This window comes from Patella vulgata, chromosome 6 (assembly GCF_932274485.2).
Source record: "Patella vulgata chromosome 6, xgPatVulg1.2, whole genome shotgun sequence".
Classification (NCBI taxonomy): Eukaryota; Metazoa; Mollusca; class Gastropoda; family Patellidae; genus Patella; species Patella vulgata.
The window spans coordinates 45,513,434-45,533,198 of NC_065884.2; the positions used below are offsets into that span (position 1 = coordinate 45,513,434).

Sequence of the window (19,765 nt, forward strand, 5' to 3'; positions counted from 1 at the left end):
AATGATAAGAGGTTTAATGTCCTACACCATCTGGGCTAACAAAGACAGGCATACACCATGCAGTGCTCAGACAGCAGCAATATGGCCTTCTCTTATCTCGAAATTCCATCTGTCAAGGGTTCTTTTGCATGTACGCCAATGTGTACACAGGGCCTTATTTTTTATGTTCCATTCGAAATACAAGATGGAACCAGGACTTTTCCAGAGAAGTGACCTTTTCTAAATATGAGCAAATTAGTGAAATTCTTTCAGTTTTACAGCTACACATACAAAATATATAAAAACAATAAAATATTATCAACTTTATTCCTTTTTTATTATTAAGAGACATAAATAATTATCATGTAGGCATATATAGCTAGAGTTATGTACAAAAGTAGCTCAAAGCCTTGTAATTTTACTCTTGTTTGAACTAAAAAAGGACATGGAAGTGTCTTAGGGGGATGGGGCAGAATGAAAAGAGAAAGGACGGAGTTATCATTTCAATTATCATTTAGTAGACTCACATTAGAACCATTTCACTATTATACAAAACATGACAAATTCATATTACTTTTTATGTCTGTAACATTCCTCATTAGTATCACAAACATTGAGACAGGTTCATCAAAATAAATTACAGTGTGATTTGAGATTTCACCTCTTGGGTTGATTCTCCATTAACTAGAAAATACAAAAAAAATGAACAAAATTTTCGCTTCTTGAAAATATATTATAATAATTGAACATATTAGAAATCAAATGATAAAAGATCAAAGTTGTAGTAGTATCAACTTGTAGTATCTTGTTTACATCTGTTTGTCTTATGTGTAGTTTATCTAGTCATGGTTATTACTTGACTGTATTCACTGAAAATATAAAACACAGGCAAATATTACAAATATAATATAATAAAGGATAGTCATTTTATACTATTTCCAGGTTTCAAGGGTATAAACATTATGATTGGAGAATACTTTATTTATTGCATAAAGCTGCAACTTAGACTATATTGGTCAAAAAATGATAAAATCAACACATGCTAATTCGTAATTGAAGTCCCTTTATGTTCACTTACTTCACTTTAACCAGGTAGCATAACTGGGATGCCTGATACTAGCTAGTATTTGATTTACACTAAAAGTAGTTGGTTGTTGAAAACCGAGATTGTCATCCCTGTACCTTTAACAATATGTGGCAGCAAGGGAGTAGGTGCTGTTGACAGCTGATGACAGAGTCATCTTCTTGTTTCAGACAGAAGAAGAAATCATCCCTATCAGCCTCAGATAATATCTTATATAGGATTTTTGGATTAATTGTTTTAATCTTAATAACTATTCAAAACATTATTGAGTCTTGATTTATTCTATATTTAAATAAGAAAAATTATTATTGGCCTTTGCACAGTCCTTGTGCACATCATGGAATAAAACATGAAATGAAATGGGACAAAAAAACCACAGAAAGCTGTTATTTACATAGTTCATACTGTTCATTTTAATGATGTTTTCAAGTCAGAAAAAAAGTTTGAATTAAAACATTATTTACCTCTACAGATTTCAATAATTCTTTAACATCTACATCCCCAGAAGAAGATTCACTGATGGCAACATTGAGCGAAAATGTCCAGCTAGCTGTGCCCTTGTCTGATTTAGCAGTAACTGTATATAAACCAGTATCTGTTGACAAAGCAGCCGGGATCTCGAAACTAAATTTGTTGTCTTCTTCGGTAAATCTGAATCTTCCAGTGTCTTCTAATGTTCTGTCTCCTTGACTCCAGCTCACTGAAAATATGGCAGATGTGTTTTTATTTTAAGCTTAAAGGACAATATTGGTGCCAGTCATTATCACACATTGTGATAGAGCTGGTTAAACACATTCCAAATATAATTTTAACACAGAGATCATTGCTTCGATAGCTGAGTAATACAGGTTTCCCGAATCGGAAGTGACGAACGCCAAAGGAAAACAAGAGTCATACCTCTATATAACTGATTGATGTGACAAGTGATAACAGATACACGGCCGAATTTAAGTGAAATCAGTTTTATCACTTATTCTAACATCTATTTTATCACTTCAAATTTTTACACAGAGAGAAGATTAATAAGATAGATGAATTGATAGTTTAAACAAAAACTAGATTAGTTGAATAATAAATTTATCCCATAATTTCAAAATCATATCATTTAATCTTTCTTTACCTGTAACTGGCTCAGCCGAGGTTACGGAACATGAAAATTTAACAGAGCTTCCTTCATCAATATTAGAGGACTGGGGATACGTTGCAAAACTTGGTCCAGTAACTTCTTCATCTGGAACTGAAATATAGAAGAAATAACCGTAGAAGTTAATCAATAACATTTATTTATATATATACTTATAATGCTGATAACTGGAGCACAAGATTTTAAATTTCACTCGCTGTGTTGAAAGTATTTAAATTTACGACAACCTGAATCTCAGTATCGGGTGAAAAAGTAACCCAGGAGTTTCCAGCGTGGTTTCCCTTTGTCAGTGGTACAGGATGCAGGGCTTGGCAAAGAACAGGGTCTAGTTCTTTGGAGGGGATGTGAAACCCAGGTCTTGTATACACATAGACCTGCACAAACAAAATTTTCCTCATAGAACATGAAATGGTATTAGCCAAGTTGGTACAGATAAGTAGAACATTAAACAAACTCCATTTCATGATCATATGTTAGTGTCAAAATGTTCTGATAACAGACACCTAGGGAGCCACAGTGGCTAAGTGGGTTAGACCCTGGCTGGCTAGCCTGGAGGTGTTGACCAATAAGTTCGTGATTTTCCGGTGTGGTTTCCCCTTGTCAGTGGTGTAAGATGGAGGGTCTGACACGGACAGCTGGCTAGTAGTTCAGATGAGATAGAAAACCAAGGTCCCATGTACATATTGGTGTGCACATAAAAGACCCCTTGGCAGTTGGAATTCGATATAAGAGTAGGCCGTAGCGCTGCTGTCCGGGCAAAATTTCCCTCATAGCACACTGTATGGCGCATACCCGTCTTCATTAGCCCAGTCAGAGCAGAACAGTAGGACATTAAACCCCATTTCATTTTCATCAGACACCAAACTCTATTCTTTCCTATTCCTTTTTTGACATACAAATGAGGGCCATAATTCAGGCAATTACAATTCGATATGCGCAAATATCGAAAGGAACTGAGATCTTTGTGTTATAAACTTACATTTTAAGTTTCAACAAAATCGGATAAAAATTGTGACCTCAGTCGTCCTTAGGGTGTAACGGTGATATAATAATACGTTTTAAATCGGATAAAAGTTATGACCTGTATACGGTCCACAAGCTAAAAACGCGATTTTTCGTACAATCAGGGCCCATAATTCAGGAAGTTACGGTCCGATATGCGCGAATATCAAAAGGAACCAAGATCTTTGGGTTATAAACTTACATTTCAAGTTTCAACAAAATCGGATAAAAATTGTGACCTCTATTGGGTCCACAACCTTGATATACCATATTCTTACGCTATTTGAGAACGAACGGCGGCCATTTTATCTGTCAATTTTGGGCCGATTTTCACGAAATACAAACTCATTCGTCCTTAGGGAGTAACATTGATATAATAATACGTTTTTTTAAATCGGATAAAAATTATGACCTCTATAGGGTCCACAAGCTAAAAACGCGATTTTTCGTACAATCAGGGGGCATAATTCAGGAAGTTACGGTCCGATATGCGCGAATATCGAAAGGAACCGAGATCTTTGGGTTATAAACTTACATTTCAAGTTTCAACAAAATCGGATAAAAATTGTGACCTCTATAGGGTCCACAAGCTAAAAATGTGATTTTTCGTACAAACAGGGGCCATAATCCATGAAGTTTCGATCCGATACATGCCAATATCGAAAGCAGTCGAGATCTTTTGGAGATAAACCTATATTTCAAGTTTCGTCAAAATCGGATAAGAATTGTGACCTGTAGAGTGTCCACAAACAAATTGTGGACGGACGGACGTCCGGACGGACAGGGGCGACGGCATAATATGTCCACATGAAAATGTGGGCGTATAAAAATGAAAAATATTCTAATATATTTACCAACAACTTGAATTGTACAAGCACTAGAAACACTGCCAACAGCTGTATTAGCTGTAACTTTATAAATGCCACTATCTTCAGGGAAAACTTCAGCTATAACAAGTTTATAAGTATCTCCAGCGTTTTCATATCTAAAGTCATCTGTATTTTTTATTTCTTTACCATTGCGTGACCACACAACATCGGGTTTACCTAAAAACAAGAAACAATTTGAAATGAAAATAGTGTAACCAATAGATTCTAATACTTGAAACCAACAATAGATGTTTTGTGAGTGAATAACCCCATACTACATTAGAAATGAGAGAAAAACGTACTGCCCTGAGAAAATCCACCAGATTATGTAGGCAACTGTACTACTTATCAGTACAAGCCTGAAATCAGCTCCATGTCAACTGGCTTTATATTGTACAATAAGGCCTTTGGACCACATAGTCAGTCACCTTACCTGCCATGTCTTGTCAAGAGAATTTATAAACAGATGTTTTAATATTGAAATTTCAAAACAAAATGTCCTGGCAGTGAATACCCAAACAAAACTTTTTGCTGTCTTTTTTTATAGGTTAACAATAATAATGAAATAAAAAATTTCTTCTCCATTGAGTGAAAACCCGCAAAAGATATGCTTTAAAAATAAATAATGAATTTACCAGATATAGAGCACTTTAACGTTACTGAATCACCATCTTTAATAATTTGACCTTGTACATGTTCTGTTATTCGTGGACATTCTGTGCTAGTACTGGAAGGAGTTGTGGATTGGATTTCTTTGGGGGTGGGGGTGGGTTTTTCTGAAACTAAAAGATTGGTAAATATACATAATATATTCGTAAGTAATTCACTAATGGTAAACAATTTTCAACTATTTCAATTATCACTGTTAATCCACTAATGGTAAACAACTTTCAGCAGTTTCAATTATCACTGTTAATTAAAGGGGCATTATGAGATATTAGATAAAGAGCTGACAGTTCTCGCTATAATAGTTTGAAAAAAGATAACATAAAGAGAATATGATCAAAATTTCTGTCAAATTGCTCCAGTCTGAACTGAGATATTAGCAACTGAATTTTAGGCCTGGCCTCGATCATCATTACTAAAATCAGGACAATAAAAAAACAAAGTCTCGATTATCCCTTTTGATGTTAAACCATCCATCACACAATGTATTCAAATCCAGTAAATATCGCAGGCTAGCGATGACATCCAGAGTTGATTATGGTCTGGATAAGTTAATTAAAGTCTAATTAATAGTTTATATAACACTTCAGGCCTAAAGATAGATCTGCAATAGACAGATTTAGCTCTTGCATAATGTATGTTTTAACTAATGGTAAACAACTTTCAGCTGTATTAATTATCAGTTAGCACTACTGGTACAGAGAAGAAGATTTGCATTACACAAGCATTAGATTAAAACTCTTCTTTTTTTTACATCTTTTCTGAGAATATGCACCATGTGGTGTCTAGCCTGTGCACCAGGATTGCTTTTCTGTCCCCTTTTTGTATCTTGCATTGTCTATTGTGGTTACTTTTACATACCTGTAACAACAACATTTGCTTTAGTAGAAGCAACACCAGCAGGGTTAGATGCTTTACAAACATAATCGCCTTCATCGTCAATAACAACATCAGCTATTTCTAACGTAGATACTCCATTACTAGTTGTTATAGATACAACATCGTCGGATTTCAACATCTATAATAAACAGAATATCATCTATAAATACAATATAACTTCTATAATAAACAGAATATTATCTATAAATACAATACAAATCCTATAATAAACAGAATAAATCATAGATATTTACCATATAATGTCATCGTGATACTGATGTTACAGCCAAATGACAGAATGTGTTATTGTAGATCCATTATTATATATACAAGAGTTTGACATTAAAAGTGGGGTTCGGTATGTCCTGATTTGTGTCGTGAGGAGGTTAAACCCCATTTGTCTTTCTCTTGAATATATAAGAGCAATATTAACACCCAGCATACTGGTGTATTAACATATTCCTTTAATAATTCCATATAAACAAATTTTCTAAAGGTGTGGAGTTGGTGTGGTCAAGAGGGCTGACACATGCACTGTAGTTAATAAGGCATTTTACTTCATTGCAAGTCACATGTTTGATCCCAGGAGTAAAGTTGCATGCCTAATCCTGTGGATTTTCTCTGGGTTTTCTTCCTCTTTTAAAGATTCCAGCCCACAATCAGATCATTAAAATAAATCATACCATGTGTTAGTACCAAAACTTTCAAACACTATCTCCTTCTCTGTTTCTTCTGGCAATAAATTTTATTATCACTATTTGTAAATGATGTACACAAGGACTTCAATATAATGCTTTTGTTGAATGCCCAATGGTAATATGTTTTAATGAACGCATTATACACACTATACTCTTAGTGTTGTAATAGTGATATTTAACAGAATCAACACACCTTCATCAGGTATTTCAATATTCAAATTATCTTACCTGTCCATTTAAGAACCATTCCAAGCATGGTTCTGGTTTACCGGAGGCAGAACATTGTAATCGTAATTTACCACCCTCTCTGACCGTCTGTGGAGACAAATTTTCTAAAAACTGGGGGGCCTGTGCTTCTTCTGTTTAAAGGAAAGAAGAAATATTGTGAACAAAAAGGTGATATTTCACAGCTACAGACATAGAAAATCAAACTATGTTTTATCTGTGATGTTTTAACCTGTAGGTATATAAATCTATTTTATACTTATTAAAAGATTACCATAAGTTGAGACAAAATCTTTAATATTACCGCTTTGCTTTCAATCACATATCAGGGTTACATTTTCAGCTTTTGTTTTAAATTTGTTTAAATATTAATGAACTATATTATTATACTTGATTATGTAACAAAAAAATTAAGACAGTAATTGGATATTAACTGAAAAATATCAAAAGACATTGGGAATTTTTATGACATACTCTGACAATTTGTCAACCAGATTAGGTACACATATACAAGAAATTTAATAAAGGTTTTTGTTTGTGTAAAATTAACAGATAAAATAGGATGGAAAATATTGTGCTTCAAGGTGGATTTCTTTTTAAAGGTACTCAACTGCAAATACATAATTAGCTGAGAATGGTAAAAATTTCATTAAATTAAAAACACAGCAGACAACAAGTAGTCTCTTTGATATATTGGTTAATAGGCATTGTTAGTAAGTTGACCAAAACACACGAATATCTGATAATAGAAATATATAAAATCATTGCTAATATCATCTTCCATAAAATCAAAATGTACCATTTCATGAAGTAACGAATATAGTTCTAATTTTTTTATAAAAGGATTTTTATGTTATTATCAAGTATATAAAGATCCAAGAGAAAGCTTTTAGCAGAATAAAATGTCTGAACTGTGGAGACTTATTTCCCACGTGAAGATACAAGCTGGCAAAAGAAATACTGAATAATATGAATTTGTTAGTAAGTTTTACATAATATATATAAAATAAAATAATTCATCAGATATTTTAATGATTAGATTTAAGAGGTAAAGATTAGATATGTTCAATTATATTTTGTTAATTTGCTTCTGAATGGATGAGATTGTGAAGGAATAAAGCATGAAGCGCATTAAGAAGTAGTGTTTGCTTATTTTTGTATGGTAGCCATGTTATGAATGTCAACTTACCCGAAACCTTTCTCTCTGTTTCTATGGCACCTTAACAAATGATTAGTTTTATGTAATATGATAATGAAAATAAAAATATGAAAAGAACATTAGCAGTATATGCTAATATGAAACTTAGTGTAGATTTTAGTGTATTGAATTTTTGTGATAAGCCTACAACAAAATTAGTCCTCTGATGAAACAACAAAATAAGAAAAAAGGTCTACTGTGTAAAATCTGTGTATTATTGATGTATGTTTGTATAATTCGTGTACTCTTGTATGTTTCAGTACAAAATAATTACTCAGTTTAAACTGTTTAATTATAGATATGACAATTAGATCAATTTTGTCAAATTCCTCCATTGCTGGCATTGGACACCTCGCACATTAGTGCTTTACTTTCTGCGATGACACAACATTTTACACAGTACTGGATACTATTATTTACAACATCTATTTTACTAGCTATTTAAATTACAACATCTATCATATAAATAAAACAGCAATACCTAATATACATAATATAACTCTAACTAAACTACAGAAAATCAACTTTCAACAAAAACTGTGATTAAAGGAGCCATCCCACCAGATATATTATAGTGAATAAAACTGATTGATTCTAATTGAAAGATTCTTAAAGCCAGTAGCCTACAGCTTCTGGAATTCTGGTCCAAACCATTGTCCAGCCAGTCATAAATAGTGGTGGGTGTCGTACAGGGGACAGGGTATACCTACTCTTTCTAGAACACTGGACACAACAACTTTACATTTGCTGTGCTGCACTTTTGCATTAGAAACATTTATCCTAGCCCCATGCTACTATCTGAAGCTATGTGATAATAATTCGGAGAATACAAATGGTCAGTTTTTTGTGTGTTTGGTGACAAATTTTCACAGATAACGGTAGAAGTGTCTAGATAACCATGTTAATAATCTTGCCATACTACATGGTAGTTGATTTTATCAGGTCACACATTGCACATATTCAACAGACCATAATTCTTTATCTGAAGAATGTACCTTAGTTATACAATCTGGGGGTCATTTCTAAATGGCTTAATAAAATTTTTTTTTTTAATTTTTTTTTTCATTTTGACATTTGGTTTGTTTACTTAAATCCACTTGTGAAATATGGGATTGCTCCTTTAATATATTACATCTAATTATTCCTATCAGGATCTATGACTTTGTTTTACTCAACAACAAACTGTTAAAAATTTTTACTTTTTCTCTCTGTACGTGAGGATGAAGATGTTTCCTCGGTACGACTGGTTCGACTTTTACGAGTTGAAGACGAGGTGGAAGTGGACGTGGACGTGGAAGTTTCTTCGAAGGAATAATCTTCAAAGTTGTGTCCAGATTTGGTACGACGTACTGATCTAGAGTATGTTGAGCGAGAAGATGAAGAATCTTCATCTTTTTTCTTATATGTTCTATCTGTAATACAATAATAAATAATAATTCATACAAACTTAATTAAAATTATTTTGATACATGATGGCTTTAAAGAGGCATTAACTATCTCGCCATGTAAATAAATGTAATACCTGTCGGTCGCCAAATATATGAAAGTGGCGATTAAAATTTGATTTTGGCAATAACGTTTTAGGCTACCAGCAATTCTTTTGAAGAACTGGTGGGAAAAAATCTTAAAATTCTAATCGTATATATTCTAGATTGATTATTCCTCAAGTGTCAATCACAATCACATAGCAGCATACTATAAATTTATCAACTTGCTGATAATCCGGATCATGTCAACAAGAAACACTAACCAATTGTCTTGGATTAATGATTGTTTGATTGATAATTGCCAGTGATATATATAAAGCCTATCTCAAGTCATTATTTGCTCTTTATAATTAATTCAAGCGTAATTTTTTTATGTTTCGTTTCGGCCCATGGTGTTAGCATGGTTGTTTATAGCTAACCGTATGCGGAATAGCGCTAGCTGAAATGGCTGCCATCTTTATTGCACAAAAAATGTCGACATCATCAGCTGCAGACTTCAATATTGATACAGGGAAAAGCCTGGATTTGCTTAATGCTATGTATTAGGTACACCCCTTCTATAAATAAACATATCTGGTAAAAAAAGTTCGCTTAATACACCGAAAAATATGGTAAATGGAAATAATCAAAATGGCTGACAATTCTATTCAAACAGAAATAAATATTTGGATAGTTGAATTCAGTTTACCATGACTTCATATGGCATGTAAAATATACAAGCATGTCTAATCGGATATTATTTTTTTCAAATTATATTATCACCATTGGTAGAAAACGCTATCTGATTAAAATACAGATCTATATTTCGTTTCATTTTTTTATAATTTCGATGGCCTCTACTACATGAAGATCTGACCAGTTGTAGCGATAGGTTCCTTCAGAGGTCATACGAGCAGCTTTTGACCCTATGACGTCAGACATTTGATTGGCCAATCAGCATTGATGTTTCTGGTGGATTACCCACAGTTCTGTGCACCACACAGCAAAAGCTTGCTGTAACATTGGCTGTTTCATTGGCTAAAAACTCACATCATCCAGAACACATCAATGATAACAACTCTTCCAGATTCTAGTTATGGTAAAGACAAGTAAAATGAAATTTTGAACTATAAAAAACGAAACAAAATAGGATCTGTGTTTTAATCAGACTGTCGGAAACATAAGAACAATTCTGGAGTGAGAAAATGGTCTGCCATTTGTTTCATTACGGCAGCCAAAATGCTCTAAAGTAAACGACGAGTTTGATTGTAAGCATCTCTTACACAATTGAAATTGAAATTTGTATCCTTCTATCAGGGATTCAGATTTTGATACCGTTTTGCAGTACCTTAAAATATCAATATAAGGCCTATTGTACATGAAAAAAAATAAATTTATAGAAAATTGGCAATCTCAGGATGAGATATGATGTGTAAATACTGAAAATATATTGTGCAAGACTAAAGTCACCAAAAATATAATATAATCTGAAATCATCTCAAAACTGTGCTTAGGTATTATGTAAGTCACAAATGGTTCAATACAATCCAATTCAAATATGTAAATACATGTTGAAATTACAGCAACTGAGGTTATTTGACATACGATACAACAATTTCTTGTCACGCTGTATCCAGAAACCCATGTCCAAACCCTTTTCCTGTTTAGCTGGCTGTCATGCATAAGTTATAGTATGCAAGCTCTCATTCCAGAACATCTGATACCATCTTTCATTTATCTGAGAAGTTTGCATAGTAAACAAGCTGTCATTGTAGTTTGGTATTGTATACATATAATATGATTACCTTCAACATCAACTCTACATTTAGTTTCTTCTTCACCCAGATCATTTATAGCAATACATGTATAATTTCCTGTATCTGTTACTTTAGCCATTGTTACTTCTAATGAGCAAATACCAGATGAATATTCTATATTATAATGATCATTATTAGTTAGTTCACGGCCATCTTTATACCAAGTTATCTAAAATAAAAAGTTTCGTATTTTCAAGTTTCATATTTTCAAGTTTTATTATTTTTAAGTTTCATTTTCGAGATCCATGTTTCATTGGTTTGTTAAAACACAACTACTGAAATAAACATAAGTATAACTACCGTGCCAATACTTCTATGAAATTGTTTTGATATTTAAAATTCCAAACAAGGGCTTTAATTAGCTAAATATCATAACAAGTATCTGGCAGGAGCTATGTGTACTTAATCATTCCAAAATACCCAATACTACTTGATCATTTTATGTTCACATTCTCTGCATTTTCCCAGCATCTCAAAGACTGCTCATATTTCATGTTAAATTTGAAGTTCAGAATACAATTAATGCTGTTACCTTTGGAACTGGATATGCTTTAACACAAGAGATAAGTTTAAATTCTGAACCAGCTTGAATAAGACGGGGACGGAGACCGAATGTCCAGTTTGGTGGTTCATCTTCAATTGGTTTTTCTATTACTTTTTCTTCCGATACTCTCTTCCTGTAAATATAGAAACAATAGGTTCATTTTTAGCTTGATTCAAAAATAGAATATTAACTATCAATAATGTTGAACTTTTGCCAGCCTGACAATTTTACATGTATTACAGTTCAAATTTGAAATCTACTTTAGAAATATGACTGTTTCTTCCATTTGTTTCCTGCATATATAAGAAATAAAACCTACAAAATGGATTGCATCTATTGCTTTTTCAAGAAATTTATGTGTGATTACAGTTAAAAATATGAATTTTCTATAATTCAAACTGACATTCTATTAGATTAATTTGATAACATATACGTTCTACATACTTTCGTGGTGTGTTTTCTCTACTGGCTATTTTTGGTAAATCAGGAAGGGCTGAATAAAAAACAACACAAAGCAATTGAGGTGCAATGAAACAAAGTCATAAGACATGGTTACACTAGTTTCCAAGTCAAAGTTGGTTATTAGCAGGGCTTCCACTTCAAAAATTTGACTTTCTGTCATTTTTAATAACACATAGAAACATTGCAAATTAAATTCATATTCCATGTTCTTATTTATGCCATGGTATAGTGAATTCATGTGTCTATACCATTTTGTCAATATGGTGTACACAAAATATTTATATATTGGACTAAGAAATGAAATATAAGTACCGTTATAATAACTATTTATTAATGGAATATTTCTTTTTAGCTATTCAAATAGCTTTTATTATCGAAATTTCTACTTTGATTAAAGAAGAATAAAGCACTGAAACGGCAGTAAAAAGACAATAATACTGAATTGTATTGAATATACAATAAAATATTCTTTACCATCGATAACAAGTTTGGCTGTATTTTCTTTTCTACCAAAAGAGTTTTCAGCTCTAACCATGACCTCGCCTCGATCTGATGTGGTTACTCTACTCATCTTTAATTCATATTCATTACCGTGATATTTCTGCATATATTTGTAACTCTGATTCAATAAACTGTTTTCTAAATACCTGAAAATATATTAATTACATATAATATTATCTGATATCCTGAAGAGGTATTAAGACTTTGCAAACCATCATAAATTAGTAAAAAATAATTTTTGATTTGAAGTGAATTGACCAAATGGTTATAGTAGGATTTTTCCACTTACATTTAAAGCAAAATTGGAGACAGATATACAAGTTACATTATAAGTTAAATCCAATCTGCCTCTCCATACAGCTGAGATATGTAACAAGATTCACAGTGAGTTGTAAACTATATTGACTTTTAAGGTGTTAATATTGGTCAGGTTGTTTTAAATATCATTTTATTCACAATTAATTACACTTTAAATTGATTTATAATGTTTGTAATTATGTTTTTTCCTGAAATCATACACAACAAAACAATGCTGTTTCTTCTTAGAAACTCAACATCTGTGAATACCATAAAGTCATTTAACAGACTTATCACTCGATATCTTGAGAAATCATTTGAAAAAGTATTATCTATAACGAAGCTTACAATTTCAACTATTATTTAGTGGTAAATATATTACAACTAATTATTAATACTTTATAATTCTTACCAGGTGACAATAGGAGGTGAAGCAGCAATAATTTTACAATCAAATTTAGCAACTTGACCTTCTGTGACATGTACATTCCTGGGTTTGCGAACAAACCTCGGTACAGCCTCCTTTCGATCTATAATAGTAAACATAAATTAATTAATATAAACATATCTGATGACTATACATTAAAGGAATATTTTCTCCTCTATATCATTGTTATGCATTCATTATCAGTCTACCATTACACAAGAGAAATTATATGAAGCAAACAGTTTTAAAAGATCAACTTACCAAAGGAGCTTTCGTAAATCTGGTATTCTTTTGGTCTGTGCTTCCTGAGAGAACTGAAGTTGGCAATTCTACCAATAGCTGGCATGGGATGAGGCCAATCAGCCTGTAATGAAAACATTATATTTTTGTATAATATTATATTTGTACTTGTAGTCTTGGAATATAAATACTTGCACATATGATTACCTTGAAAGATAAATGTTTGAATTGTCTTAAATGATCAAAGTATGAGTTATTATTATCTTAAATGATAAAAAATTAAGTTATGATTATATTGAATGATAAAAGTATGAGTTCTTGTTATGTTAAATTATAAAAGGTTAAGTTATGATTATATTCAGTAATAAAAGTATAAGTTATATATGATTATCTTGAATGATAAAAGTTTATCTGATTGTCTTCAGCAATAAATCTTAGAGGTATGATTAGCTTTAATGACAAGTTTGAAGTATGATCATCTTTAATGATAAAAGTTTAATCTGATTATCTTCAACGATTATTCTTAGATGCATGATATTTGAGGTATTATTATTCTCCATGATAAAATCTGAAGTATTATTATATTTAAAATCATGGTTAAAATTTAAGAATACTTACGTATTTTTCCTTTATTTTTTGTCGGATCTTGTCATATCGGCTAGATGGTATTCTGTGTGTTCTGTCACTAAGATCACCCTGTAAATACAATAATAAGAGTTAGTTTTAAAATATAACACCAAACATAATATTCTAGATTTTCAGTTCATAGAAAATTAAAGAGGAATCAACATCACAAGGATCTTATAATCGCCACAAATGTAACTTGTAAGATACAAAATCCAATTTCATCTACTTAAAACAGAATAATAATTTTTTTTATAAATGATAGAATATCTTACCTTCAACCATGGGTGTTCCAAACATTCGTGTACAGTCATTCTCTTTCTGTAAATAAAAACCAATAAATAATTATTTTCAAAATAAATTCAGTAAAACCAAAATGCCAATTTCTAAAAACGTAGAATTAGAAAACACCGGACACAAATTTGTAATTAGACCTGAATAAAGTTATTATTATTAGGTAAGACTTACACTGGAGCTTTCTGAAGAAGAGCTTTGATAAATTCTTTGCCTTCAGCAGATACACTAGAGAAGGCATCGTCATCAAATTCCCAATCTGCACGTTTAACATTCTGTAAAGTTTCTAAATCATCTTCTCCGGCAAATGGTGATAAACCACTAAGTCTGAAACATTAAATAAAAATATTATAATCAAATGAAGTCAGGCAAAATATAAAGATAGGCTGCAATGAAACATACACCCACAGCAGGTAAGTCATCCGAGCAGTCAACAAGGGGCGTCAGATATTGACCTCTAGTTGTCCAATGCTAACACTTTGATCTCTAAATTTTTCAAAGTGATCAGGGGCCATAACTCTGGCAATAATTATTGGAAAGTGTTGAAAATCAGAAGGCTTCTGCGCCTCATGACTATAACCAATGTGTCCAATGTGTATTGGTTTCAAGTCAATCGGATAGTGGACATCAGCCCGACCAACTGAGGCAATGATAATATAAGATAACATTTTAAAGTGGTCATATAAAAATGGTCACCAATATACACACATAATGGCGGACAAAAGTATGTGATAAATTAAAGCCAGGAAATATACCTTTTGGTTAGACTTTAATCTATTTAATCAAATTAATAAAATATCATACAACTTACAAGACATAAGCTAAAACACCAACAGCCCACATATCTGTGTAAAAACCAACTGGTTCTCGTTCAGCTATTTCTGGGGCAGCAAATTCAGCAGTAGCTGTTGTCACCTTAACAATTTCATCTGGATTTAATTTAGTAGCCAAGCCAAAATCAATAATCTTTACATTTGTTCCCTTTTTGGTGTCACACATCACATTTTCAGGCTATAATAAAGAGTAATTCAGGTAATAAAATAAATAATGATAATACATTACAGGCACAAACACTTACTTCTAATGGATAAACTCTCACAGATCACAAGTTTTGTTGAGGAGCCACAGTGACTCAGCGAGTAAGGTGCTAACTCACTAACCTTGAGGTTCCAAGTTTGAACCACATTGGCACAGACAGATGATTGGGATTTTTCAGCATGGTTTCACATAGTCAGTGGAGCAGGACAGAGTGCCTAGCAAGGAACGGTGTCTAGTCATTCAAATGGTACAAAAATAGGGGATCCTGTATACACCTTTGTGTGCACGTAAAAAAAAAGCCCTTGAAAATTTCCCTTATGGCACACTGCACAGTGTATGCACGCCGTCATAAGCCAAGTTGGTCAAGAAAAGTAGGATGTTAAACCCCATTTCATTTCATTTCATGTCTTGCTAACTCTCATATTTTTAGCGTCTGTTTACTGAAGATTAACCCTTTCAACACACACCCCTCTAATTGATTATATTTGTTTACCTTGATGTCTAAATGAACTATACTGTTTTCATGCATATGTTTTAAACCTTCACAGACTTGTCGCATGTAGTGAATAACTTCAGCCTCTGACATTTTATAATCTTCAGCAGCTATTCTATCAAATAATTCACCACCAGACAAACTAGAATATACAAATAAACATGTATGTATTCATAAAACTTTTCAAAGATGCATCAACTTTCTTACCATAAAATAAATTTTTATATGATACAAAATATTTCACACCACAAAAACTAACTGTACTTACAATTCTAGAATAAGAACCATCTCATATTTATCATCGAAGGCATCGTGTAGATTAATCAACTTAGGATGATGTAGTTGATTCATTACACTAATCTCATTCTTCACTGTTAGTTTATCACAGGGGTAGGGAGAATTAATAAATTTAGCTACAAATGTTCGACCAGTAGCCTTTTCAATACAACGATGTACAACACCAAAAGCACCACTAAAAAAAAGAAAAAATATAGATAAGAAAATGTGAAATTGTTCTGTTTTAGTTGCACAGAGAAGTATTTGTAAAGTTAGATCATTCCATAATACAGTTGTTTTGGGTTGGTTTTTTTTAATTAATTAAAGAACCATTAAGTAAGAGCTACATCTGCTTATTGCAGGTCTTTTTTCTGACTTCAAATGTTATATAATTATTATTTAAACATTTATTAATATAACAAGTCAATAATCAATTCTCTGGGCCATCGCATAGCTCCAATTTTAAGAAGATTAGAGCATTGCGGCCATTTAAGAGATTAACAATAAAATAGATAATCGCGACTTAGTCTCCACTCATAACTTCGCACAGAATAATGGCATTTGACTGAAATTTTCAATAAATTCATTTTTCATTATCTATTTTTGAATTATTTTATCAAGAACGGTCACCTCTTTATCTAATATTGCATCTTTAATGGTATTAACTACAAAAATTTCATTCGTTTAACCATGTTGATCAAACATGTACATTGGCAAAAGTCACTCTATTACAACATGACACATATGTAGTGAAGCAACGCTCTGTTACACGCACCTATCTTCATTTCAGAGTACGGTACTATCTGACTGACCATGCCATGTAGTTATAATTAGTTCACAGTAGTCTAGGCTATGCAGTGACAACACCATTGTTCTTACAGACCACTGGGTAAAGATATAGCACTAATAGATATACTGAGCACTGACTGGATGGAGAGGAGGGAGGATGGTGGTGATTACCATCATGGTGTATATAAAACCTGACAGAATGCTATTACATGTAGACGTTGGACTGTATATCATTATATTTACCTGCCAAGTTCTTCTAGAATATCATAATAATCATAAACACTGCCTGTTTTAACATCTACTGGTTGTGGTACATGTTTCTTCCATATATCTTCATCTACAAAATAAAATATGTTATTTTAAAATCACACAATATGAGGTTTTTATCCCATGGTGCTAGAACCATACAAGGTCTCACTGTTGTAGACAGTTTGTTGTCGCAATCAACCCATCATGACCACAACTTGATGAAGCTCGCTGGAAACCACAGAGTTGCTCTAGACAGGAGTTAAAATTGTTTTTTTTTAAACATTTAAAGAAAAATTAAAATAAAAACTTACAGAATTTATCATAGTCATTAATCTTAGGACCATCATATTTGCCTCGAACACGTCTGCCAAACTCATCTGAAAAATAAAAATAAATCTTTATTCTCACAGTTCCATGTTTCAATTTCAGTAAAACATCTATTATCTATACTGGTTAGTAGGATTTGACCATGATGTAAAGACCATAGACATAAGAAGGGTTTTCAATGTTGGCCCCTGACTGTTGAATCACACCAGTTCCTCAGTCAAGGTTATGCAGTGATAACAAAACTAGCTGTCTGAAAGATTATTGAAAAAACTAGTGCAGAAAATGGCATTGGTTATTATGTTTGAGATGTAATTTTGAGAAATATAATGCACATTGAAACTGCGATTGTATCTATACAAAGCTGTGTCGTCATCAAAGCTGTGTCCTCATTAAATAAATATTTGTAAAACTATTTCATAGTTACCTTCCATCTGTCGCTTCTTTTTGACATCATCTGGTTCGTCTGTTTTAATAGTTCCAGTAGCTTCACATGGTTCACTTTTACCATAGAAATTCTCAGCCGAAACACGGAACTCGTATTCTTTATTAGGTGATAAACCAGTTACATTGTGGAAACAGAATCTACAAGGAGTCAACAAAACCATGTACTCAATTATATTAATGAGATTTTAGTTCAATTCTGATTCTTGAAATAAACCAAATAAACTTCAATTCAAAACAAAACTTCCAAAATTGGTTATATATTATTATATTATTATTAGCAATGAAATATCCATGCTTTATTTATACACAATGGTTTAACATCTGCTTTTTTTTAAATAACAAAATCATTTCAAATATTTTGCAAGGCTTTAAGAATTCAAAGCTTTAGATTTGTGTTGATCTTCAAGTTAATCAGACTCTGAGATTCTTGCAAATTTTTAGTCCTACACCTGGTTTAAATATAGAGTCATCATAAGCATTAAGATAAGGATGTGATATAATAATATTAGTATACACTTACCTTGTAGAAGCACATCTGATCCATGAGTTGGATGGAAGTTCTCTCTTCTCTACAGTATATGCAGTAATAAAACTACCTCCATCGTTTAATGGTGCCTTCCATGATAATACAACAGAGTCATCTCGTATATTCTCCACAATTGGGAATCTTGGTGGATCAGGACGATCTGAAGAATACATTCCATTATATCAAGAAACAATTGAAATTTAATTCAAATATCACGATTCATACTACAATTGAAATCGTGGAGTAATCGTGGTCTTATCATTTACTGAGGTCAAAAGTAGCAATCGTTTTATCATATTTAAACATATCCGAATGTATCTGCACATACCAAATCGTGGACTCAATAGGGACAATCCAATCAAAATGCATCGCACAGTAGTTGAAACCTAGCATGACAGGTGTTGTGCATGGGTAAAGGTATGCTTACCCTTTGCAGAACACAATACACGGCTGTCCTAGCAAAATTTCACTCACAGTATACCACATGCCCGTCTTCATTAGTTTGGCTGGTGCAGAAAGATAGGATGATTTATACCCCATTTTATTTCATCATAACAAATATGCTTTGTACCAAAACTTTACATGTGAAAATAATTTATCACTGGTCATCAATCATCAAAAACTTCTTACCGTTAACTTGTATTTTAATAACAGCTGAGTCGCTACCCAGGTCATTTTCTAATTGTAATCTGTATGGACCGTCATCATCTTTGTTTACCTCTTTAATAGTAAGAAGGGCATGTCTTTCTGTGACCTCATAGTTGTAACGAGAACCTCTCAATTCTTCACCATCACGAATCCATTTAACGGTTGGTTTAGGATTACCAGTGAAGGGAATCTTGATTGTGATATTTTCACCTTTCTCAAATGTACAGACGTCTTTAAATCTGGGTGGTACATTAATCTTTGGTGGTGCTGTAAACATAAACAAACTAAATTTAAAGTCTGGTCTATTTTTTTTAATTTCATGATTATTCTTATTGCCAATCATGCAATATAGATGAATGAAACAATCAATTTTCTGGAATCAAGATGGCTAATAGAGAAACATCACTAACTTGTCATTTGGTGCAAATTCACAGAGTCAATTGCTGTTTTTATTGTGACACTGCTGACTGGGATTAAATTTGGAATTCTGTCAACAATTCTGTCATTCTTTGTGTACATTGCATTTTTCTATTCAAACATTATATTTGTCTATTTATCT

The 19,765-nt window shown here is 32.4% G+C and overlaps 1 protein-coding gene across 1 annotated transcript in view; it reads right to left on the reverse strand.

Moving 5' to 3' along the window:
• Positions 1-289: 289 nt before the first annotated feature.
• Positions 290-19,765, reverse strand: part of LOC126824699 (twitchin) — a 73,808-nt gene continuing 54,332 nt past the window's right edge. The window contains exons 59-84 of the mRNA XM_056101745.1: positions 19,189-19,473; positions 18,553-18,718; positions 18,013-18,170; positions 17,573-17,638; positions 17,256-17,349; positions 16,216-16,419; positions 15,948-16,089; positions 15,228-15,427; positions 14,591-14,743; positions 14,398-14,443; positions 14,117-14,194; positions 13,520-13,622; positions 13,244-13,361; positions 12,508-12,680; positions 12,016-12,064; positions 11,560-11,704; positions 11,016-11,196; positions 8,944-9,156; positions 7,736-7,765; positions 6,550-6,680; positions 5,606-5,762; positions 4,714-4,860; positions 4,064-4,255; positions 2,184-2,300; positions 1,528-1,763; positions 290-848 (exon numbers count right to left, since the gene is read on the reverse strand). Coding sequence (XP_055957720.1) covers positions 846-848; positions 1,528-1,763; positions 2,184-2,300; positions 4,064-4,255; positions 4,714-4,860; positions 5,606-5,762; positions 6,550-6,680; positions 7,736-7,765; positions 8,944-9,156; positions 11,016-11,196; positions 11,560-11,704; positions 12,016-12,064; positions 12,508-12,680; positions 13,244-13,361; positions 13,520-13,622; positions 14,117-14,194; positions 14,398-14,443; positions 14,591-14,743; positions 15,228-15,427; positions 15,948-16,089; positions 16,216-16,419; positions 17,256-17,349; positions 17,573-17,638; positions 18,013-18,170; positions 18,553-18,718; positions 19,189-19,473 — 3,587 coding nt within the window. The 3' untranslated portion in view covers positions 290-845. The remainder of the gene's footprint in view (positions 849-1,527; positions 1,764-2,183; positions 2,301-4,063; positions 4,256-4,713; positions 4,861-5,605; positions 5,763-6,549; positions 6,681-7,735; positions 7,766-8,943; positions 9,157-11,015; positions 11,197-11,559; positions 11,705-12,015; positions 12,065-12,507; positions 12,681-13,243; positions 13,362-13,519; positions 13,623-14,116; positions 14,195-14,397; positions 14,444-14,590; positions 14,744-15,227; positions 15,428-15,947; positions 16,090-16,215; positions 16,420-17,255; positions 17,350-17,572; positions 17,639-18,012; positions 18,171-18,552; positions 18,719-19,188; positions 19,474-19,765) is intronic.